The 26,136-nt window shown below is 39.3% G+C and overlaps 1 protein-coding gene across 2 annotated transcripts in view; it reads right to left on the bottom strand.

Moving 5' to 3' along the window:
- The window catches only part of PDZRN3 (PDZ domain containing ring finger 3), a 239,773-nt gene that overhangs the window by 202,744 nt on the left and 10,893 nt on the right, over positions 1–26,136 (bottom strand). Inside the window, exons 2-3 of one of the 2 annotated variants that reach the window (XM_005547625.5) lie at positions 21,103–21,189; positions 14,883–14,990 (exon numbers count right to left, since the gene is read on the bottom strand). In XM_005547625.5, coding sequence (XP_005547682.1) covers positions 14,883–14,990; positions 21,103–21,189 — 195 coding nt within the window. The remainder of the gene's footprint in view (positions 1–14,882; positions 14,991–21,102; positions 21,190–26,136) is intronic. The other variant, XM_045385870.3, reaches the window with a different exon arrangement.

Genomic DNA, 26,136 nt, shown 5'->3' on the forward strand with positions numbered 1-26,136 from the left:
CTCTAACCCAAGTTATCCAAGTCACTCTACTGTCAGTCTCGAACCCATCTGCTTACATCCAGAGGACAGAGTCAATCTGGGGCAAAAATGTTTGTAACACTACTTTAAAAAAAAAATTGTTTCTTCTAAAAAACAACAACAAAACAAAACAAAACAAAACAAACCAGGGATACATGTGCAGAACATTCAGGTTTGTTACATAGGTATATGTGTGCCATGATGGTTTGCTGCATCTGTTGACCTGTCCTCTAAGTTCCCTCCCCTCACCCTCTACCCCTCAACAGGCCCTGGTGTGTGCTGTTCCTCCTTCTGTATCCATGTGTTCTCAATGTTCAACTCCTACTTATGAGTGAGAACATGCAGTGTTTGGTTTTCTGTTCCTGTGTTAGTTTGCTGGGGATGATGGCTTCCAGCTACATCCATGTCGCTGCAAAGGACACGATCTCATTCCTTTTTATGGCTGCATAATATTCCATGGTGTATATGTACCACATTTTCTTTATCCAGGCTATCACTGATGGGCATTTGGGTTGGTTCCATGTCTATGCCATTGTAAACAGGTAACGCCACCTTTAAAAATAAAGTTTATCCAAATGTAACATAAAGTGAACTCATCCTAAGTGTACATCTTGGTGCATTTCCACAGGTGAACACGCTCCTGAACCACTGCCCAGATCGGGAGCAGAATAGGACCAGCACCCTCAAAAGCCCTCCTCAGGCCTGTTTCCCACCACTGTCCTGACTTCTACTCCCATTAGTTTTGCTCTTAGACAAAGAGAAAGCAAGGCTCAAAGACCAGAGTTTTCAGCAGTCTAGTTTAAATTCACTAACTCTACATTTTCATTGTTTATTTTTACTCTTATCTTCTATTTACAACACATGACAATGACTTTCCATTTACAGTCATGACACACAGTTTCTTTTTAAAATAAAGTTAAAACAATGTTGCTTTAAGAATGGTGAACATTCAGCAAGACAGGTGGCGCATATATAGCAAAAACTGAGCAGGTGGGTGTACGACTGACTTGAGTCTGAGAAACACTTGTTTAGGTTTGATGATTGATGCAAAATGCTAAACAGGCTTCACTGACTATCCCTCACTCTGATTTTTCTCTGATGAAGGAGGACTCTTTCCATTGCCCTGTGACTGATTTCTTCTCTTGAATATTCATAAAACAGTTTAAGGGCCATCCTCCCAGGAGATATGATGCTATTTTTATATGCTTTCGGTTTGTATTTGTCACAAGCTTCATGCTTAATCAAGACTGGAGGAAGCTGACTCAGAATGAAAGGAAGCACATCGAATTTCTCTCTTCTATCTCTACTATTTTAAATTTTACAAGACCACCTAGAACTGGGATGGATTATTACAAAAGGCCACAAACAGCTCTTATTATTGAATCCTTTAATATTCTGATCATGACAAAAAGCAGCCGACACTTGTTATGGGCTTATCTTTCAAACAAACTAAAGGAGAAAAGAAAAATGTTATTTAAATAGAAAACCAATTGCCTTCCTTGTCCTTTTCCCTCTGAATCAGTGTAACTCCCTGTATGTTCTGTTAAATCTGGTAAGTTTAATAGATGAGAACCTCTGAATTTCACTTATAAGATTTACTAAGTGTATCAAGCAAATCGACCTAAACTTACCTATAAATAGGCTTCACAATTAGGTCCCTACATCAAAATAAAGATTTCCTTGTCACCACTTTACATAATACCATCTGCCCAAAGGATTCTCCTTTCATTTCTTACAAAGTATCAATGAAGATTATTAAACACAGACTATATACAAAACAGCTTAAAACTTCATCCAGTTTGTCTTGGGTCTTCAAGTGACTTACACAAAATGAAGGTGAAATCTCATGAGTTACTAATGTGAAGCCAACAAGGTGCTTATGTTCAGGCATCAATGTTCAGATTCACACATATATTCATATAGAGTCATACATATTCATAAGTATTTCACAAGCTCTTTAATGGTAAGCAATCTAAAAAATATTATTTGTCAAAACACAGATTAGCTGGGCTCAGTGGCTCACACATGTAATCCCAACACTTTGGGAGGCCAAGGCAGGTGGATCACTTGAGGTCAAAAGTTCGAGCTCCTCCTGGACAACATGGCGAAACCCCATCTCTACCAAAAATATTAAAATTAGTTGGGCGTGATGGGCACCTGTAATCCCAGCTACTTGGAAGGCTGAGGCACAAGAATCACTTGAGCCTGGGAGGTGGAGGCTATGGTGAGCTGAGGTTGCGCCACTGCACTCCAGCCTGGGTGACAAAGCAAGACTCCATCTCAGAAAAAAAAAGAAAAAGAAAAAGAAAAAGAAAAAAAACGCAGATTAAAAGACTGTAGCTGATATAAGTGAAAGTGTTCTCTGGAACTTCATTAAAATGCAAATACCAAGGTTTAGGTAACAATTCTCTGAGAAAACAATTCCGTCTAACTTGGCCCTTATTGTCCTTCCTCTGGTTAGGTCTCTCTCTATTGGTTCACATACCAGAGGGAATTAGTCCTCTAGGTACTAAGATGCTAACTTGGGCATCTGAATGGAGAAATAATAAATGTCAACAACTTTGGTACCATCATCTAAAAAGAATGTAGTTCTTTTTTCTAGTTTTCAAACTTACCTTGTAGTAAAATTAAGATGTTGTTCTGTAAAGAGTATTAAAAAGTTTCAAGCTTTCAATAAAAATGATGAAATCTTTATTCTTGCTTCTCTTGCTTCTACAAATTCCTGTGTCACCAGCAATTCTATTCCAAGTCCCCCTCATATGTCAATATTATCTCACTTATATTTATTACAAGCACACTGACTCAGTTATTTCAAACAATGACACAAAGCATCAGAAATCCAATAATGCTGCTGCAACAAAATCATAATTAATCCTATTTTACTTGAAGTTATCCCACTTCATTTAAACTAGAGTTTAGGACAAGTAATGAAAATATTACTGTTCCTTATGCAATTCCCATGCCCCATTAGATTCTAACACAGAAGCCATTGTATCCATTCCTGAATGATCAAACAGATAAAGATTTTGTTAAGATAATACTTAGTCTCAGTAAGGGTTTCTATATTCATCTTTATGTCTTACTGTAGTTTTCAATTTTTCTACAATGGTGTATTACATTCATATCAAGACATAAAAAAGTTACCCTAAAAAGAAACTCAACTATTTCAATTTTAAGGGACATTTTTGCTAAAGAAAGATGAACTGTTCATTATTTTAAGAAAATCCCAATATTCCTCGTGAGTCAACATAGAAACAGAAATCTTAATGTTTTTGGCACTTTAAAAATAGCTGATATTGAGCACACAATTGTTTGACTTTATTTTTGGAACACTTATGTCAGCACATATGCAATGAATTACCATGCTGTTCACACTAAGATGTAAATTAAGAATTACTCCTGATTGATCAATTATTGTGATTTATATGGCCTTAGGAAGTGGCAGCTCTTAATCCAGATACAAAGGGTCACTAATTTCAAAAAGAAATAAAAAAACAAATTAAAATGGTCTACTCACAACTGTAATTTCAGGTTTATGAAACCGTGCCATATAGCCGCCATCAAAGTGTTGGCTTGCTGGAAGGTTCCTCCAGCCCAGCCTCTAAAGACCCACAGGAAACAACACAGCATAGCTAACCACCTGGTGAGCATTTATTCTGGGCCAAATTTACAGTATTCAGACACACAAGAATATTTTCTTTATTTATGGCAACTTTATCCATATTTTACAGAAGAAAACAATGCTAGATAAGAGATAAGAAGCTTCTCCAAGCTCATGAAGCTAGCAAATGGTAGAACTAGAATTCAAAAGCTGATCTGATTCCAGAGTTCTTGGCTCTTAACCTCTGCATATACTGGCTGCCCTTCTAATTAACTTGGTGTTCGTCATTCTCCTGTAAACACAGGTGTCACGTGTAAACTCCCTAGAGCCAGGGAGTTTACTACGTACTAGTTCTCTGGGTATCCTGACTTATCTCAATTAGGCAGAACTCAGTGCATACCCAACAAGTGAACATATGTCTACTCGTGGTTTCTCTTCCCCGCTATCCCCTTGTATCCTGAGAACTCATATAACATGAAGATGTTTTAACAAGTCGCAACAATTGTATAGATCATGCTATATAATTTATCCCCTATCCAATGTTTAAAATCAACGCCTAAGCATTTTTTGGATATGGGTTGCATGTATTTGGCTAATGGATCCTCAAATCACTATGTCTGGAAACATATATCCATTTCCTAGCAAAAATCATTCTATGAAAAGAACAAAAGACTCTTTTTAAATTAGACTGTTGGCATCAATTTTGCTCCACCCCAGAGTGTCTCCAAACATTGAAAAATAAAAAATAAACGTATTTAGCTTGTTTTAATAGCTGACTTGCATTTTTCTTTTGAGGGGTGGGGGAGTGCCTAGGAAACCAAACACTCTTAGGCTTTAAGTTCTCCCGATCCCTGAAAGCTGTCAAATGACCCACTAGGGCTAGCAGGAAAGAAGTGATGAAATAAGGAAATCAAGAGAATCAAAAGAGCCAAAAGGGCAGAGGGGAGTGCCACTCTCAGGAGAAAAGGGGTGGGACCCAGTTTCTACGCAGTTCACGTGGTCATCAAAATAGACTTTAACAGGGTAAAAGTCAGAGGTCTCCATTGAGCACTGTGGCACATGGCATGGCAGACTCATTCCATACCAGCTGCTCTCCACTGTGAGGCTCAAAGGAATCATTAATCCTCATTAAAAGAGAGCAAGCTGCAGCAGCTACCCACACTGGAGTACTCAGAGTTCCCAGTGAAAGTGGCATAATTGCAAATCAGTGCTTGCAGCTGCCACTCTGCCCCTGAGTCTTCCTATTTGCAATTCCCATTGACAATTCCTGATTGTCAACACTCTTTCTGCCTGTTCAGAGCACCCTGGTCTATAGGCACTGTGCTTAGTTTAGCTCCACAATGATGTCTGCCTACTGCTTGGAAGGGTTCCCCTAGTGCTCGCTCGTGTTACATATACTTCAGAGATTAGCATTTAAGTCAGGTCATCCCTAACACACCTTCCAAATTCAATAAAAATGCATCTGGCTCTTTTTGTGTTATAGCAACAGATGAAAGGACAAAAACTTCCTTTAAAAAAAACCAGATAAGGTTACTGCTCTCAAAACCCCCATATTTAAATATAAATGTCTAGATATCACATGTAAAGATGACAATATAAAATATATTTGACCTGTATTATTGTCAAGAGTTTGTTGTTTTGTTTTATTGTCCTCAGGATATTACCCAAGAATTAATTTTTTTACTTACTCGTCACTCAAAAATTTAATGCGGACATTGGTTACTTCTAATTTATTCTTCATTTTAAAATGCTTTGTGGAGTGGATTACCCAATTAAATCTTCTTATGAAAGGAAGACTCTGAGGGACAGATTTAAAACTTGTTTGGAGTCAGAACTCCCACAAAAGTACAGTGTCAATACAAAGTAAACTCTAACACGGGCAGAGGATGGGAGAGACACTCTGCCAAAGAGAAGCGCCCAATATCCCAACTGCAGGGTTTCAGCAGGAGACAGATGCCTCTGCATTTCTATACCTGGTGCCATATGCTATGAGCTTGTAGAAATGAGAATGTTAAGTGACTTTTAAAAGGAAATATATAAGCAGGTGTCCACTTTGTGATATTTGAAATTCAAAAGAAACTTTTAAATCACTAAGTTTTTCATTCTTACTGTTTACTGAAATATATATATACACACACACATACATACACACACACACTTTGGAGAATTCCAACATTACAGAAATGTGGCATTAAAGTTCCCCATAATCCCACCAAACAAAATAACTATAGTAACCGTAAACTGTTCATTAGCTTTAGAGTATTTTTCCCCTGCAAAGACTGATATAAATGCCTTAAAAATAAACAAATTGCGTCATACCATGTTTTATTTTTTTGTTTCCACTGGTTTTTCTAGTAAAACGTGAAAAACTTGCTAGGTAAATTCTGCAAGAGTTGTAGCACTCCATACTGTCCACTCCTCACCTAAGCTTTATGTTTATCTGACTAGTATAAAGTGATGTATGTTAGAAAGATATTCACTGAAAGCTAGTTTTGATAGGAAAATAAGGAAAATAATCGCAGTAATAAATATAACAAAGCCCATACATCACACAATAAGCTATGCACAGTCATTAGAAAGAAATTAATACATAACATATTGTTTAAAGCAACCATGGACTAAAGGGGGACTATTTGGTTTTAATTGGTCACATTGTTAATTCTGGAAAGTATGTCTCCATGAACGAGTTTAAGATTTTCTCAATAATTCTATAGCAGTTCCACATTCTTGCTGATATACATAAACAAGAAGAAAACAGATTTCAGAAATGTTTTTGGTAACTTCTATATTTCGCTTTAAGTTCTTGCATCCTGTACAAAAATTTTTATTTGAAATAACAATTCTCCACCTTTGTACTTAATTGCAAAAATCCTTTATCTACATTGTTTCCTTGGTACACCCAGACAGCATGACAGGTAGGAAAGACAAGCAGTAAATACTCCTCCCACTCTAGAGATGAAGACTCAACATTTAGAATCCCAACACCAGAGTGAACACCTGGGTGGAGACCTAAACCTGGGTCTCCTGATTTAAATCTTTTTTTTTTTTTTTTGAGATGGAGTCTTGCTCTGTCACTCAGGCTGGAGTGCAGTGGCGCGATCTCGGCTCACTGCAAGCTCCGCCTCCCGGGTTCACACCATTCTCCTGCCTCAGCCTCCCAAGTAGCTGGGACTACAGGCGCCCACCACATGGTTCTTTCCATTTCAACATGTCTCTTCTAATAGTAAGGAGATCTGCTGCATTTCAGAGAAGCCTTACCTAATGGTATTAGAGTCTTCTGTTGCTGTAGTAAAGACTATTAAGGTAAAGTGAAAGTGATAAAAGTGGCTAAATCGGGGAATAGGAGAGGGGAAAATATGATATTCACTTTATTTTATATGTGGAGACTAAAAAAATGGACATGGACTGACTTATTGAGAGTGCAGCTATGCTAGTGAAAAGAGAGTCATTACTACCAAATGACAATGCAATAGTTTCAAAAACATAATTTAAGTGAGTCCATCCGGAGACAGCAAATATACAGCAAAAAATGTCACCCTTCCCCTTGTTTGTGTGCCCATGACAAACATCACTAAATGATCACAATGCTCATCTGCACTCAATCCAGGAATGTCCTCAGAATTTTTTGACACCATAATCCAAGGTGATATCACTATCATTGTATATACTGAAATTGATTTATAAGATGAAACTCTAGTTTCTACCTTTGGAAATGGCGAGTTGGAGTCCATTACTAATAATGATCTCTAAAATCTGCTTACATTTGCAGTTAACAAAGAATCTTCTAAATGCAGCTTGAATTATATCAAGTTTCTTTCATCAAAACAGAGTATTTGGGTAACCAAGACAACAGTTAGAGATTTCAAATTAACATGAATAGGTTTTACTTCTTAAACAGATAACTGCTACCAAACTTTTCATACTCCGTTGCTGAATATGGTAAATGGTTATCAGTCCCTGTGGAGGAGAGCAGTATAGTCTCATGTGTTTATTTCTAACATTAACCAAAAATGGATTATGCATATCTGTGCCTGTTTAGCAAAAAAAGTTTTCTGTATATAGTTAAGCAAGAAATATCAAGCCTTTCTTACTCCTACAATGAAAGAAAAATATAATTACAAAATCATTTGGTTTACAGCCTATTTTTTCTCTAAAATCAAACCAAAAATTAAAACATTTTAAACAATTTTCACCAATAATTTTTTAATTCACTGATAACATCTAAGCAAAGATCATAGATTGAATTCAAAGGAAAAAAGCAAATGGATCAGTGTTTTAAAAAGGACTCCTTTAGGAATTACAAACTGGATTACAAACTGACTTGGACTGACCAATTAGAGGTATTGATATAGGCATAGTTTCCAAGATATACAGACAGATGAATGCAGAAAGACAGATGTGTATGTTATTACCGTAGTGCATATATACATGTGTTTATATTACATATTTACATTTTCTAGCTCTATCTGCCAACGGTGCCTAGAAGCAATGAAATCTCAATCATAATGAGCACCCTAGCACCCATATGTTGGTTTCTAAACACTGTTCTCCACTAAATGAAGCTGGAGGTCCTTGAAAAAAAAGGACATGCCAGAAGTGGGACAAGGACAGAAGATTAACCTGGAGTATCTTGTGCTAGGAAGTAGGAAAGTGCTCAAAACATGATGAGAACATGTCAAAAAAAAAAACACAGGTTAAAAGCTTGAAAGAGCTCCATTTGGCCAAAACTTGGCCAATGTGACCACCAAATTGTAAAAACTCATGAGTCCATATTGATAAGAGAAAGAGACAGACAGATAAACAGATTAAATAGGGGAAAAAGGAGTACTCCTTCTTATAGTAGAAAGTCAACTAATGTGGAAGGATTGGAGTTAGAAAAATCACCACTTGTCAATCACCACAATAGTAGATTCAACCAAACACAGTCAATGGATGATAAAACCAGTGTGTGACAGTTTGAGGAGCAGCAGGACATTTACATAGCCTCAAAGCATCTACCTAAAGGAGAATTATTGATTATAAAGAAGAAAATAGTAACTTTACATTGGAGACAGAGAGATACGACTTTAACCAAGTGGTTCAAGTTAACATAAATAAAAGGGACAAATTCACCTCAGGTGAGACCTGACATGATGTACTGAGAAGGACACGCTATCACTTCTGTGGTATTCTTGCCCACAATGTATGATCTGGATCCATCCATGAGGAAACTTCAAACAGAAATTAAGGGACAGTCTACAAAAGATCTGGTTTAGATTCTTTAAAAATATCAACGGTATGGAAGACAAAAACTGAGCAATTGTTTGTTCTAAAGTAAAGGAAACTAAATAAATATGAAAATGGAATAAAACCCATGACAGTGGTTTTATTTTGCTATAAAGGGCATCATAGAGACCATTGGCAAGATCAGAATAAATTCTGAAGATTAGATAACAGTTTTTTACCAATGTGAATTTCCTGGTTTAGATTACCATACTGTTACATAAGAGAATTTCTTACTCCTAAAAAGTTCACACTGATGAATTTAGTGATAAAGAGTAGAGAAAGAAAAGAATAAATTAAGTGTAGTCGATGTTAATATTTGGAGAATCTGGGTCAATAGCGTACAGAAATCCATATCTACAAGTCTGAAATTATGTCGAAATGAAACATTTTTTAAAGGGGAGTCTTCTATTACTTTTTTTTTTTTAATAAATACTCCAGCTTAATTCACATACCATTTTGCAACTTTAGTGGGTCTCAGAACAGTATCTTCTCACCTAACAATAACAAGCAGTGAAATCTCACTTTGTCCCACCAAGTAGCCTGGCTCTGGGAGGGAAAGCATTGCTAATCCTTTCTAGCTGACCCTGTAACCAACCTTGTTAGCAGTGACAGTCCAACTAAACCAAAAATAAACAAAAAAAGAGAAGGACTGGTTTATACAAAAGCCTTTGAGTTTCCACAGCTTCTGTAATCATATCCTTGGGTCTTCAAATCATAACACTTGCAAGATGAATGCATATTTACAGAAGATTGTATGAAATAATGGTTATTGGGAATAGAGGGTTTAAGTCTCCCACTTTCATTGGATCCAGGGAATCAAGATTGCTATCTGAAAGCAGAACAGCGTTTAACCCACACAATTGCTACACAGACTCATTTATCACCAAAGGCAAGCCTACTATAACACAAAAACGAGCTTGGTTCTCCAAGCCATATGGCTTGAAGACTGGCAAGAAATATAGATGTGGAAGGCCTCTAGAAGTCTTTGAGAAAGAGTTGCAGTGGAGTTGCATCAGAGGAGTGTTTAACTTATAGGCAAGCCATGCCAAAAACAAAAAACAAAAAAAGTGGAGAGATAAATAATATATTGAATAGCACGTGCCTCAAAGTGAATTTGCTTTTTTTTTTTTTTCTTTTTTTGTGACAGAGTCTCACTCTGTCCCCCTGGCTGGAGTACAGTGGTGCGATCTCTGCTCACTGCAAGCTCCACCTCCCGGGTTCACACCATTCTCCTGCCTCAGCCTCCTGAGTAGCTGGGACTACAGGCGCCCACCACAATGCCCTGCTAATTTTTTGTATTTTTAGTAGAGAGAGGGTTTCACTGCGTTAGCCGGGATGGTCTTGATTTCCTGGCCTTGTCATCCGCCCACCTCGGCCTCCCGAAGTGCTGGGATTACAGGCGTGAGCCACCACGCCTGGCCAAATTTGCTGGTTTCTTAGTAGGTCTCAGTTTCTCGGTGTTTTCTCAGTGTGAGCATTTTGCCAAACGAGGTATTCACAGACCAAGCCAAACACTCCATATGGCGGTCAGCTGAGAGACAGTGAAGTGATCCAGCGCTGTGCAAAACCAGCTGGCTGGACTTACAAAGAGATGGTATGTTCTCCATGTGGCACCTCTCCCAAGAGAATTTTGAGGGTAATAATGACCTTAGGTGATTTTTCACCTTTTTGTCCTCTCCTAAATAACTTTCAGTAGAATAAGATTGGCCTAAAGTAGACTCCAGAGTCCACAGAGAAAGGTGGTGTGTTTGTGGATGAGAAAATCTGCTTCAGTTGGATAACCCACACTTTGGGCACAGGGAAAAATTTTTCCACAGGTCTCAAACTATTTGAAAGAATATGAGCATAGTTCCTTTAAGAAATCTGGTGATATTACAGTATAGGAGCCTTACATTGTCTTTAAAATATAGTTCAGACAGTAGGCTCAGAGGCAGAAAAACAAAAGGCACTGAGATATTTACAGTTTTGAATGAATATTAAAGACATCAGAGAGAAATTAAATTTAGTTTTCTAAATGCAATAAGTATATGCAATCAAAGGCGGGGTCAGAAGTTGTAAAAAGGACCGGGGCAGCTCACAGGTAAGAGGGGTGCAGGGAAGACACAAAAAAATCCCAAGCCAATACTGAGTAAGTCAGAACTTGCTAAATCCCAGTACCAAATGTGAGATGGAATAGGTATGACCAAAGTCTGCCCAACAAGCCCAGGGCAGATGGATACACACGATTCTGGGGGACAGCATGGGCCCTGCAGCCATGTGGGCTGGGAGGGCACTTAATCTAAGGGGGCCCCAGATTCCCAGCCCCAGCCCCAGGACAGGCCAGCTCAGGCTTTCTTATCAGGCCTTGGGAGCACTCGTGCAGGGACTCCAGTTAGGGCACATCAGGTAGGCAGTCTAGCTGGATGACAGGGATGTTGACAACTTTGTCTCTGAGCAACTCAATTCCTATCCCAAGGTTTGGAACAAGTCAAACCTCTACCTCAGTGATTGTCCCTGATGCCCCTGCCACTCCCCAGTGAGAGTTTCAGCAATCCGCAGGGGCATTTTTCACCATCACAACGATAGGGGTATGTGCCAGAGATGACATGAAGAATCTCCTGCAATGAAGAATGGTTCTGCCTCCAGCACAACTTTCACATATCCCACCAGATAGTCGTGAAGATAAAGTAACAAGCTTTTTATAATTACCTGAGCATAGACCTAACTCTGTTTTGCATATAAACACAAAAGAGTTTTCTGCAGTGTAAATATACACACATTGTACACCCACATCCACAGCAGCATTATTCAAGATAACCAAAAGGTCAAAGCAACCCAAGTGTCCATCACTGGCTGAATGAATGGACAAAACGTGGTAAATACAGACAACAGAATGTTATTTAGCCTTAAAGGGGAAGAAAATTATAACGTGCTACAACAGGCACGAACCTTGAGGACATTATGCTAACTGAAATAAGGCAGTCACAAAAGGCAAATACTACATGATTCCGTCTATAAATCAAATTCCTAGAGACACTAGGAGTTGAGGTGGGGAGGGTGTTAAGTGTTCAGTGGGTGTAGAGTTTCAGTTGAGGAAGATGAAAAAGTTCTGGAGATGGATGGTGGTACAGGTTCTGCAACATAAATCAGTGTAGTTTATGCCACTGCACTGTCACTTACAATGGTTAAAATGGTAAATTTTGTTATGTATATTTTACCACATGTATGTCTTGCCATATATACATATACACACACAGATGTTTCAAGGAAAGCAACTCTTGTATAAATCATAGCAACACTGTAGTTGCCTGTGTCAGAACTTAACCATGACCTGTTCACTACCATGGAAATTCACATCCTGTACAGCAAGGCCATTAATGATGCCTGGGCCACCAGCAGCAGCCTCTTGTATCTGGCAGCATCTGCAGCCACGAGGTGCATCCCAGCGAGTCTATACAGAGGTGCGAGCATCTGACAGTGCCCTGGTGTCGTCTAGCGTCACTGTGCCAAAACACTGGCACACTGATATATTTTATTATAAATTATCTTCCTTTGATTTTCTTTTATGCTACAGCCATATATTTTTACAATTATTTGTGTATGTATGCATATAAATGTTACTTGTAAATTTCATTTCACCACAGTATTGGTGGAATTCCAAAATGTTTCTTATAAAAAACAGGGAGGAGCTGGGCTGGCCCTGATGTGGGTGAGAGCCACTGCCCTGGGCTCAGAGAACAGATACCATTAAGAGCAGAGGAACTCTGCAGCAAAGAACAGACTCAATTAGTATCTCTGGATTTAATAATTCCCCTTTGCAAGAATTAAGGGTCTTATGGTGAAGATCTGGTGGTGGTTTGCCCACTCCCCTGAAAAAGAAAACATATGGTGGAAAACTAGAGACTCTGACTCTTCTTACTGATGAAACACACACACACACACACACACACATATACACACATTCTCTCTCTCTCTCTCTCTCTCTCTCTTAAAATAATCACATTCATGCCTCCTGGTAATAAACTCAGACACAGACGAGGTAAACCAGAGAACATATTTTCAGTCATGGGAATCACTGTATCATGTCAAAAAAGATTAGAATTTGACTGCAAAGGGCACAGTGTGTCAATTGCAATTACACATATATCGTTTCTCTATTGTGGTCATCCTTCTTTCCATCTCAACACTGAGACATGATTAATATTTTACATACTGTCCAAAAGAGGAATGTGACTTACCAGAAACCGTACTGAACATTTCAAATACAGATCATCCTTTGCCAAGAGAAAATCCTGCCCAGCTGTAGATTTCTCATTTGCAAAACATAAGAGCAATGAAATTCCATTACTTAGAGAAACTGGCTGTTCCACCAAACCCTTGGCAACGGAAGCTGTACTTATCTTTTTGAACAATAGTCTCAGAAAATGTATTCACTCTCAAAAAAGACAGTAAGGAACGCATTTGAGCTCTTAGGAAAGCACTCTTGCCCAAGCAAATTCCTGTTTGCTCTCCTGACCTGGGAAGTATAAAGACTGACTCTAAACCATGCAGCAGAAACAGCTCCAAGTTTAAGAACCCTTCAGACCTTCAAAGGGGATGCAACAATATTAATAATGTCCTTAAAACAAAATCAACTATCATTTTAACATGTAAGTTAGCACATCACACTCCCTCCCTCAGGGGAGGGAGCCTCACACCCGAACTAGTTCAGTTTGCTTTCCCTGTGAGATTTAACTGTGTATTTGCCTGAGGATTTTAAATTATCCTGAAGCATACTGCACATTGCACGATGTGTCCAGATGAGACTGGACACGCAAGACTTTGTTCTCAGTCCTGCTGAGGCTCCTTTCCCCAGAAGAAGCCTGTGGCCACATTCCAGCGAGTGACATGAACTTCACTTATGGCTTAGCTCATGGTCCTCGTTCCCACTCAGTCTGAAATTTTGAAATGGGCCATGAAAATACTCAGGAAATACACACAGTATGAAAATGCGTGTGGAAAACAAACATCCACTGGTATCAGTGCTATTTTTCTGGTTTCTTCTATTTGCACTATATTACAGCTACGGCCCATAGGTGAATTTCTTGTGGGGTCTGGCGTATCATTGCAGATTCTCAAACGTACTTTTTGCCTAATAGGAAAGCCAATCAATTTAGCCCATATACGTATCCATCCAAAGAGCGATGAAAATGGTCAAAACACCAGTAAAAAATTTATATCAAACTTTATATTATATCGAACTCATCACAAAATTTATATCAAACTCATTTATATCAAACTTTGCAACAAGAGCCCATATGAAGAGGCAACAAATCGTTCTCTCCCTTTCAGTGACTTCAGAGCATCCTAGAACACTGCAACCCTGTTACAAAGTGTTGCCTTGGTGGGGCTGAGAGATCCACTTCCCCTACATGAGTCTACAAACCTGTTGTATAAAAGTTTGAAATGATGAATGAACTGAAAATGGAGTGAGTGATGATATGTGAACTCTAATATCAACCTCTGCCTGCAAATCCCTGGGCAATCAGGTTGTACAACTAACAACAGGCTAAGAGGACGAACATAACAGAGAAAACAATGCATTTGTAGAATTAAGTGTGTGCTGTGAGCTCTGAAGACATTAGAATGACTCCAAAGCTGACATAATTGTACCCTGGTAATCAATATGTACACGGTGCACAATTTGTACAACAGGGATTGTTCATCTGGTTCTGACACCCAACTCTCCAATGGTTTCCGCGCGAAGCTGTAACTGATGCATACGAAACAGATTCAGGTCCACATGAAAAAAGCCAAATTGTGAACACTCCACTCATAATCTGGCTTTTCTACATTTAACAAAAATTTAACACCAAGGCAATCAGCACTCAATCTGGTTCCACACAATGGGAGAAGTGTGACTCCAGCTCAACCATCTACCACTTTAGGCCTCCCTCCCCAATCAAACGTCTTGCTTTGAGCTGGATGAAGATGGGATGGCATTTAGCCTATTAAAAGACACTAGCCAGTATTCACATACCTCAATAATCCTGTCATGAATTTGCAGGCCTCCTTCCTTGGCTGCGGGCCCAGTGTCAACTATCTTGGATACAAAGATTCCTTCACTGGATGATCCATCGTGGTTATCCTTTGGGTTAAAAAAACACAAGCATGAATGCTAGACATTAAGTTGAGCATGAAAGTAAAGCTTGCACTCTTAAAACAGTAATTGACTCTTGCTGTGTCAAAAGTGGCAATAGGGTAAAAGGTATTTGTTTCTCCTAATTTTTGTTTTAAACTAAAATAAACACACAGTAAAATATTTCAAACCACACCAAAGGACATAAACTGATGTCTCCCTGCCATCTCCAACCCACTGTCCTTCTTCCCCCCATGGTAGCTGTTTGACTTTATGCATCCTTTTGAAAACATTTTAATGCATCATCTTCCTAAATATGCATTTGTTCCTTTTTGCATACAAATGCAATTATGGTAGTCTGACTTTTATGTCCTTACCTCTCTCATTTAACCCTAAAAATCATTAAGATCTTCTGCTACCAATTCCCCAGGTCTGCCTTACTTCTTAAAGTGACTGAACAATATCCAACAAGAGGCTAACACTGTTTTCACTTGTTGTGATTAAACAATGCTGTGACAATACTCTCCTGCTTGTATTTTAAATTATCTCTGCTATTATAGTTCTAGGGCAAATCCCTAACAATGGAACTGTTGGGTCAAAGGATATGTACATTTCATAGATATTGCCAAATGGCTTTTCAGAGTTTATACTGATTGTTCATTAGATAGTATTTTCCCACATCCTCATTTGCACAGGATGTTATTAAGCTTGTAAATATCTAATAATTCGACTGTGAAAACAGATACTTTGTTTTTGTTCCAATGCACTACCATCACTCTAGTCCCAATACATTCTGATCTCCGACCTCCTTGAATCCCTTTAGATCTTTGAATTAAATGTCAGAACTAAAACTTTCTGGGAACGACGACAGCTCACTGCTCAAACTCCTTCCTTTCTTTAAAATCAAAAGGCTCCAACAAGCTCATAAAAAACCCCCACAGCTTGTTCATGAACTTCTTTTCAAACAGTATTGCAATGAGTTCTCTCCAAGTGTGTGGATTGAATTTCTAGCGATTAACAGATGGATTTATAAATTAAATGGCACAAGCATGTGATATTTCCAAACAAAATCATTTGAAATGTAAGCTCAGAATGTTCCACAAAACTCCAAAATCTAGTCATGGTAAATTCCTTGCCGCATGTCATTAGAAGATTTATTTCAATAACAATTACTCTGAATACAAACATATAAAAATTCCATTTGTTAAAAATAACTCTGAAAATAAAACATTTTCCTCTTTAAACAGCAAAAAACAAAAGCAAAAAACAATCCCTATATTCTAAAGAGGGAAGGGAACGACTTCAAGTGTGATTCAATCTACCCCTTCAAATGCAACAGCAATAACTAATGTTGGAAAAATGTACATTTCTCAGTCCTTCTCTCCTTCTTCACACTTCCCCAAACACACACACACACACACACACACACACACAGAGTAAAATGTTATATGATTCACCAAAAGAAACCAAAATCACAACCTAAAATGAGCATTAAGTGTTTTTCCCGACATTTATCCCCACATGACAAAGATATGTCTCTAACTGGCATCTGGATTCCATCAATGCTCTTTCAAGAGAAGGGTCAGGGAGCCTGTGGGTGCTGTGTAGGATCAGCTATCCTCAAAAGGCATCCCTGCCTAGCATCACAGTGCCCTGCACAGGCCTCCTGTACGCTAACCCTTTACCATCTGAATACCTCTGTGCCTCCTTCCTCTCTCACGGCAGCCTTACTGATGCACTAGTCTAAACACATCTGTGTAGCTCCCTACATGCACACCTGAAATGGATGTATAAAACTACACAGTAGCTTCCTTTACTGAGCACAAACTAGATACCAGGTACATAGTGAGTGTTCTATGTGCACTGTTTAATCCTCACAGTAACCACAAGTGATAAGTACTATTATTATCCATTCCACAGATGAAAAACCTGAGACAGAGAGAGGTTCAGTAACTCACCCAAGGTCACACAACTAAAAAGTAGTACAGCTCAGTTTCAAACTGAGGCGAAGTGGATCCTCTTGCACATGCTCTGTGTGCAATCTAGTCTCCCACTGAGAAAACCCAAAACACACAGGAATTCAGAAGTCCAACATTTCAGGCTATGGAATATTCCACTAGATGAACTTGAAGAGTCTCAATGGACCACAAAAGATTTATGAACAAGCTTGAGTTCCCTAAGAGGTGATGTCAATATATCAAATGAAAAGAGATCTGTGTTTACTCTGATTTAACCACTTTGCATTTCTTGGCTGGAGAGAAAGAGGGAGATAGGGGATGGGATTTTGGCTTTCGTTTGTTTTGCAAAATACCACACTGCACATAAGCAATAACTCTTAAGGAGCACTAGAAAGCTCAAGCAAAAATCAGAAAGGAACCGAGGCAAGAACAAACACCAGAAGTCAGATTAAATTGAGGCAGTGGTGAGGGGTGGGAAAGGATGCAAAAAGCACATAAAGCAGGCAGGGCATGGCAGCTCACACCTGCAATCCCAGCGCTTTGGGAGGCTGAGGCTGGTGGATCGCCTCAGCTCAGGAATTCACGATCAGTCTGGGCAACATGGTGAAACCCCATCTTTACGAATACAAAAAATCAGCCGGGCATTTATGGTCCTAGCTACTCAGGAGGCCAACGTGGGAGGATGGCTTGAGCCTGGGAGGCAGAGGTTGCAGTGAGCTAAGATTGTGCCACTGCACTCCAACCTGGGTGACAGAGTGAGACCCCCATCTCAAAAAAAAAAAACCAGCTAGATTTTTCTCTTAAAAGGTATCTCTATTCTAAGTTTGTTTGGCTCCTCTCCTAACACATTTTAAGTTAGAGTTATTTATCAAGGTGAACTAATATGACTTGGAATTTGTTTTGCTGGCTTAAGTAAGAGAGAAATGAAAGGGACTGTTTTCATAGCAGGGGTACCTAACGATAAAGCACACTTCCCAAAGGCTTAGGTGAAAGGTTTGATACAACAGACTAGCTGCTGTTTCTTTAGGGTTGAGGACTAACAAATGATATGATTTTGCTAAGAGCACTGCATACTGATCACGCAATGAAAAGCCTTACGTCAGAGATATGGCTGGGCTATTTCACAACCCAACCAAGCATCTAACACAGGAATTCCTTGGGAAACACAGACATCATTTGTACTGTATTCTTCTAGTAACTAATAACGTGTGTGCGTTGTTGCTCATCTTGGCTTTTTAACATGTACTCAATGACCTGCCAGATTTTCCAGGCAACAGTGCAGAATACATTCAGGTTTCATGATGCTATTTCTGCTAATCAGGACAAATTTTGAAAACCACTATGGCAAACACATGCAGGTGGAATTAAATTTTCCTCTGGGAGCCATGCAGGCAGTTCTTGCAAAAGGACCACATAAACTGAAAATAGCAATGCAAGCTACAAAATCAGGTCTGGCTTGTACTCAAATCACCTTTTGTAAAAAAGAAAAAGAAAATAACTGAAACATGCTCTTTGATAAGCACAAGGAAGAACTGTATTCCAGTGGGGCTGGAATGTCACTTTGCACCTGATGAGTGTGGAAACTGAACACCATCTTCACTGGCTTTAACACAGTAGGTTTCCCAACGATCACTTGGCCACAGGCCTCTCCATTTTGAGCAATTTCCAACATTAGGCTTTGGTGTGGTTTAGACCTGGGGCAGAGAATAGGTCTTCTTGGTTTGGGTTCTTTTGTTTGCTACAGCTTGTGAAACATCTAATTGTGAAGTGAATCTTAATTTATTGAAGTTGTTTCTCAAAACTGGTAACAAAGGGTGGAGGAATAATTATGAGTGTAAACAAGAACAGCCAACTCATTTGTGCTAAATGGCAAAACATGTTCTTGATGGTAAATTGTACAACATGGGCTCATGTTTTGACCCACTGGCTCAAGTCTGACCCTGCTGCTTCCTGGAGCCAAATGTCTAGATATTTGAGTGCAGCTTGCTCCCTCAGTCCCTCCTAAGACTGGAGAGTGCAGCAGACCCCTGGCAGCAGAGACTAAATCAGAAAAGCACATGATGGCACACAGCCTGGGATCTTAGTCAACCGGTAGAAGGTAAAAATAAAAATATACCAACCTCACGCAGTTCTACAGTTTTTTAAGAATTCCACAGAGAGAATACAAGAAACACAACTATGTGATCACATCCCTGGGGCTCAATAAAGTGGGAATGATCCCTGTCCCCATCTACCTTCATATTTATAATTTAGTCTCATCATTTACAATGTTCTTTTTCATATGTATGTTGGATAAGACAGATAATGTTCATCATTTTAACAACTACAAATCACATAAAGTTGTCGTTTCTTATAATAAACCATTGTTTTGGTTTGTTTTTGAAACTGCGGAATGGGCTAAAAGCAAAGGGAATTTAATCATAAATCTCTTTGTGTCACTCCCTTCAACTGAAGCCATGTGTTGGCCACTCCCACCCTACGTAATTTAAATCCCAGACTCAAGACTTAGGCCCTTTGGGGTCAAGCCCTTGTTTTCTTCACCAGCCCTCTTTCTGACCACTTCCCTGCCCATCCCTCAACTCTTTCCATTTCCACACTCTGCTTACTTGCAGCTCCCCCAATTCCCAACTCTCTTCCTGCTCCAGGCCTTCTATGAGCGCCAATCCCCATCCCTGCAAAACCCTAGTGTCCAACCGCTTTATTTTAGCCCATGGGTCTTCACAGGTGGATGCATGTAACACAATGCATTGGAATGGCAGGAGAATATATTTGACATTTTATTCATAGTCCTATTTTAATTTTATTATTTAAAATACTCCCTCTTGTATGTAACTTTTAATAAGGCACATAACGTACTAGTTTGGTAGTGTGTACACATTATATATACAAATAAAATTTGGTCATCTGATCTAGCAAACTCTTGTTCAACCTTCTGAACTCAGCTCCAATGGCCCCTCCCCAGGACACCTCCTCCCGCAGGGTTAACTCATCCCAAGGCATCATTAGCTGGTGGCAGGCACAGAGTACATCAATGAGAGCAGTGCTATGCTCTCCCAACTCATCAGTCTCCCCATCTGGAGGTGAGCTCCATGAGGGCAGGGCACACACTATTCCCATCTGGATGGCTAGCATCTTCTTGTCCTTCAGGTTTCTGCTTACTACTATCTCCTCTTGTCTTTCCTGATAACCCAAGCTAATGATACTCTTTGCTTCTTGGCTGGTATCTGCCATGTGCCATCCACCCAGTTTGTTCCTTCACCGTACTTCTTCCAATCCAATCTGTAATTATTGTATTCACTTGCTTCTTGTCTGACATCCCCACCAGGACTCAATGATCACAGGGCCTCCGTCTTTCTGGCCTCCATTGTACCTCCTGGCCCTTAGCAAACAGCCTATGTTCAATACTTATTTGTTGAATGAAAGATTTTTGTTTTCTTTTCCTTTCCTTTAACTATTTTCCTTTCAAGCTAATAAACGAGGAGATGGTCAGGAAAAGAAAAGGGTAAGGGATGGGACATATTCAGATAATCCCCCTTGAAATGTGAGATTCTGAAACACTGCTACTCTCTGGAGCCCATTCTTTGAACATTTTCCCCATAATTAAACTGGCAGATTTGAGTTCGGCCTCTTCTTTCTAGAGGAGTGTCTGCTGATCAATGTGGTGGTCAAAGAGCTGCAGTGGGAGGAGAAAACAAAGGGATGCAGTCACCCACAAATTAGGGAATTGTCTCTGACTAATGAACAGCTGACAGAGCAGAACTCAAGATCAGGCTTCCAGTCTGCAGCCCACACTCCAGCTCGGTCTAGGAGGGTGGCTGGTTATCCAATTCCAACTGCACACATCTCATGCAACTTCATTCAGCCCAACTGCTGTACAATCAGAAATGTACCCCCTAATAAAAGAAAGAAATTCAAAAAAAGAAATGCACCCCCAGAACCAAACAGTTCAAATTAGCTGTTATATTACTAGGCCAATGCTGTTTTAGGAGACTACAAAATAAAAATCCCTAAGTGTGAAGATGTTAGATAGCCAATGAACTCTAATGACAGAGAGCAGAATGAAGTCAGCAAGGTTTCCTGCTCCTCGCTGTCCCCTTCAAACCTTGACCTCTCTTTCCAGCTACACCAGGAAAAGGAAAAACACATTTTAGTAATTAACATACCACACTCGGCCGGCCACCAATAATATTGAATCCCAGGGAGCCAGAGTCCCGATGCAGGACAAGAGTCAGGCTTTTGGTTTCTTCGCCCTGCAGGTAACAAATAAGATCAAATTTTTATTTACCAACAGGGAATAGATGGTAGGAATTTTCCTTCTATCTAAGTGTACTCAAGGACTACTCAGCTAATCATTACAAATCCTGTTATCTCTTGGGAAGTTTAACCAAAGAAACTTCTGGAACCCAATCTGAAATTCTGTCTTGTGTTTAAGAACTTATAAACATTTCTAGATACCATCTAACCCTGGAATGACCACATAAGAATGTCTGGAGATGTACAGACATGCCCAATGAACATTTTCTATGAATGACACCTTGGTCTGCAAATGCATCTTTCTTTTGACCGGCCCATCGTACGCAGGCTGTCTAGACGGCTACTTTCTGTTTGTTTCTCAACCATTCTCAACAGCAGCATTCATGTCATGTCATGAAAGGTTCAAATAGCAATCCTTTCGGAAGTGTGAGTGCATGCATGGCCCATCAATAGCCATCTCTGTTTGGGAGACTTGGGGAAAAATAGTGCATGAAAAGTGAGATGCAAACACAGAAAACAAAAAATCCTGAATCTTACTGAAAAGGGGGAGGGGGCATTTTCACAAAGTAATTACTGTCCAATCCACACGAGATGCAGAGCTGTTTAATAGAAAGCACTCTGTTTAAGGCTGGCCATTGTGAACCCCTTTAAATCAAACAAGTAGAAGTGACCCAGGCAGGTCACAGAGCGGAATGTTCGACAGTCAAAGGCAACAGAGATGCCAGGGAGAGTGTTCTCAACTAACACTCTCAAGTGACAGCAGACAGATAAAAATAGATTTAACCTTATGTGAAAACTGTCACGTAATATTCTTTGACATAAACATTCAACTCGCTGATACACCTTTGACATGTTTCCAATTATATGAATGATACGCAAAACATCGCAGCCTGTGGACTGCCTACAAATCGGCATTTGCTTCACTTAACGTTTTCTATTTAAATATGGTAGTATTCAAATGTGGTATTTCTTTTCCATATAAAATATTTAATAAGCTGTTTTAAAAATAACACCGACGGCTTATGACAAAAGAGATTTTACTCTGATATTTTTGCTTTCTGTTCAAACTTTTGTCTTCTACCTTTTCTGGGGAAATAAATGGCCATATTTGAAAGGCATGAATGCAACTCTCTGACTCAACCTCATTTGCAAAGGAAAGTATTGTTTCTACCTTTTCTGGGGAAATAAATGGCCATATTTGAAAGGCATGAATGCAACTCTCTGACTCAACCTCATTTGCAAAGGAAAGTACTGTTTCTACCTGCAGTGCCCTGTGAGTTTTCCGGAGCACTGCCTCATTTCTTGCTATGGCTGTCAATGTGCAACTCTGGTGTCACATTTTGCCAGGAGAACTGTGCCCAGTAGAGCTAAAAAAATATTATTAAAGATCAACGGGCTTCACCATGTAGAATTATCTCCACGCTTAAAGTCTTAGTAACCACAACCTCTTTCTCATGACTATTACTATACAGCAAAATTAAAAATATTTTCAAAACTTTCTTGTGAGCCTAAACATCAATTAGAAATACACTGTGAAAACAAAAAGGACAATTTATTGTGAGAAAAAGATACTCTGTTTCTGATGAAACAACTAGGTATCCTACAAGGACAACACAACATTCATTTCTTAAGAGTCACTTACTCAATATATAAAATACAGAATTATATATTAAAAAGAAGCTAGTCTCTATCAAGTTACTGTACCCAATGAAAAACAGCAGAGCCTCTTTAATGACAGCCTATTGGTTTTTAAAAAATGTTCTGATAGCAGCACCATCCAAAGCATCTATCAACACTGTCCCTCTTTAACCAATTTGAACTGTAGCAAGTTAAAAGGCGACTTTCACTGCTTTAAAAGAAAATCCAGAATCAACCTAACAGTTTTGAGATATAAACATGATTTTCAAATTAAAACAGTTTATCTCTCTCTACTTAGGACACTGAAAATCTAAGTCCATTTCTGACTTTGCTATCTTAAAGGGGTGAAAAGTTAGAAATACATGGGAATTTGGCAAGTTATCTTACATATCTTACATGTCTGGCTTTCATAATTAATCAATGATAGAAACTGCACAGTTACACAGTAATCCAAGGCAGATGGCTTCAATTTGACAATCTCAAGTGATGCACGAAGAAGAATGCACAATCACATGATTTAAAAGATTGGTTTTCAATCTACTGTATGATAACCACTTATTCAAAAAAAAAAAAAAAAAGAAAATAATCTTATCACATTGCGTTGACAATGATAACAGCTAACATTTACTGGCTGCAAACTATGTGCCAGAAACTATAATGAGGATTTAAGTGCTTTATTTCATTTTTTTAATCCAACCAATCTTAAAAATTGCACTATTACCATCCTCATGACATAGGTGGGAAGACTGAGGGACGGTGATTAAGAAAGCTGTCCCACGCTAAGGAGCTAGTAAAACGTTGAGCTGGGATTCAGACCCATACTTCCCAATCCTACACCTTAATTACACTTCTATACTATCTCTTTCTGTGTAGAATATAGAAAATAATTCCACAAAGGTTAGCAACATCTTAGGTCCTGCTCAAGATGGTTTTATTGTTGAAATTCCAAAAAGGAACTTACCCAGGAGGCCAGTATCAGAACAAAATTCCAAACTGTTTACTGAACTATTTATCTCCAAAGGAACCAATCTGAGATGTGTGAAGACATCTAAGTCCAGCCCTGTCCTCAGAGATTTCTCCCAAGGGATAATTAAGACAATGTCGGAAACACAACATTCCTCGACCAAACAGCATCTTGCAAAGAATGTTTCTGAACAACTAAGTTGACCTTCTGTGCTTCCTTGCCAGATGCAATTCCAGGGAGAAACAGCGGTGTTCTTATTTTCTATAAGCATCTTGATCTAGTCTACTGTCCATAAGGGTCAGACATTGGCTTTAGGTTGCATTGCCAATTTTAGGGCAACATGTAGAAGATTCAACACAGGATGCAGGGAGGGATAAAAGAAAAGTTCAGACTGGGCTGAATTCCTTTTATTTCTCCAACTAATTACCAAAGGTTATTTGCTATTCTTTGACAACTTGATTCTGGTTTTTCCTTTTCATTCCTTTCCCCACAAACAGCCTTAACTACTTTAGTTTAACTTCTAATTTTTCAGAAGTATTAATTGAGATTGTAAACAGATATTCTTCATATAAAACATTTAACACGTTAACATTAATCTGTTCCTAGGGTCAGAAAGGTTCAGGATAGAGGGTACTTAAATAATTCTCATTCAATTATATCCCACCACTTGAAAAGAGGTGTAAATGGGATAAGGGCAAAGGCTCTTATCGAAGCTGCTTTCCCGACTGTTCACAGACATGGTAACTGTGACAGGCAGCAGCATCTTTCATTTACAGGAAAATTTAACCAATATTGGTCTGTTTAGGTAGTTTATCATAACCCATGATTTGCAATGGTCTCAAAACACAGTAAAACAAAGAGGGAAATGAGCCCAACTTCACATAAACTGATAAACCAACAAACACTATCAATGCTCTAAACCTGGAAAAACTGAGGCTCAGAGAAAATCACACACTTGCTCAAGATCACAAGACGGCAAAGTGGGAAGGTCATGACTGGAACCCAGGTCCACATGTGACTCTGGTGCCTATGATCTTTGTACTGTGCTGGTAAATGTTTGCACCCTATTCTAAATCCTTCTGCCTCCAAAGACTGAGCCTGGCATGACAGATCAGACAATTAATTCATCCGGCAATTAGAGTTTTAAGTAAGGCTTCTTTGGACTATGCAATAATAATTGCAAAGATTAAGAATGTCTATTATACCCTGAAAAGTATAAGAAGACTATGCCATGACAGGAGCAGCATAATGGTGAAGTTCTCAGACCATTATGTCCATTGCATCTGGCAAGGAAGCACAGAGGTGAACCTGGTTGTTTAAAAACATTCTTTGCAAGATGCTGTCTGGCTGAGGAATGTTGTGTTTTGGACATTGTCTTAATTGTCCCTTAAGAGAGATTCTCTGAGTTCAGGGCTGGACTTAAGACGTCTTCAGGCATCTCAGATTGATGCAACATCAGAGTCAGAACCTGCGATGTTTCTCCTCATCCACAGAAAGGGAATGATAATGGTTTCTTCTCATGTCACCAGTTCTCATGTCACCAGGTTACTAGGAGGCATGACTGAGATAGACAGATACCAAAAGATTGTCTCAGTACGGCACCTGGCCAATAATTGGCACCCAAAACACAAGGTACAGTGCTAAGCTGGACATACACACAGCTCAACAGTGAGGCCACGATGCTCTTTTCCCACATACGTTACTCTTCCACAAAATCTAGGCAATGGAGAATGCCTAATCTTGCTTTAACTTAGTCTAAAGCAAGTTTGGAAGAGCTGGGGCCTGAGAGTTAAGTAAATCAATATCATTATATATTCCTAACTGTGTCTATCTTTTTCCATGACTGGAAGAAGAGTGGCACATTTTAGACCAGTGGAGAGACCACCAGGTAGACAATTTTTATTCTGAAGGTGGTAGGAGGAGACATGGGAAAGAAGACGAGGGGCGCAGCTCAGCTTGGACTTTCAGTGGAACACAGGTAAGACAGGAAGATGATACCGACCAAGTGGGCTGTGGGCCAGGAAAAGGGGAAATCACATACATAACATGGCCATACCTGGAAGGGAATGGCCACAGAAGCAAAGGGGATGGGAAACAGATTTTGACTCACAACAGGATAGGAGAAACATCAAGGCTAAGAAACAGTGAACTGAGGAACAGTAGAGGCAGAAACGAGCTGGGGACTCTGGGAGCACAGGGAACTTGGGGATTGCTACACACTACAGACTGCTTCACGGTCTAGCATATTAGTGGGTCTCAATGGGTTGGTATGAAAAGAAGGTGAAGAACAGAGGAAAAACAACAAATGCAAATGGAATGGCACTTCCTTGGCAGCTTTCAC

This window comes from Macaca fascicularis, chromosome 2 (assembly GCF_037993035.2).
Source record: "Macaca fascicularis isolate 582-1 chromosome 2, T2T-MFA8v1.1".
Taxonomy (NCBI): domain Eukaryota; kingdom Metazoa; phylum Chordata; class Mammalia; order Primates; family Cercopithecidae; genus Macaca; species Macaca fascicularis.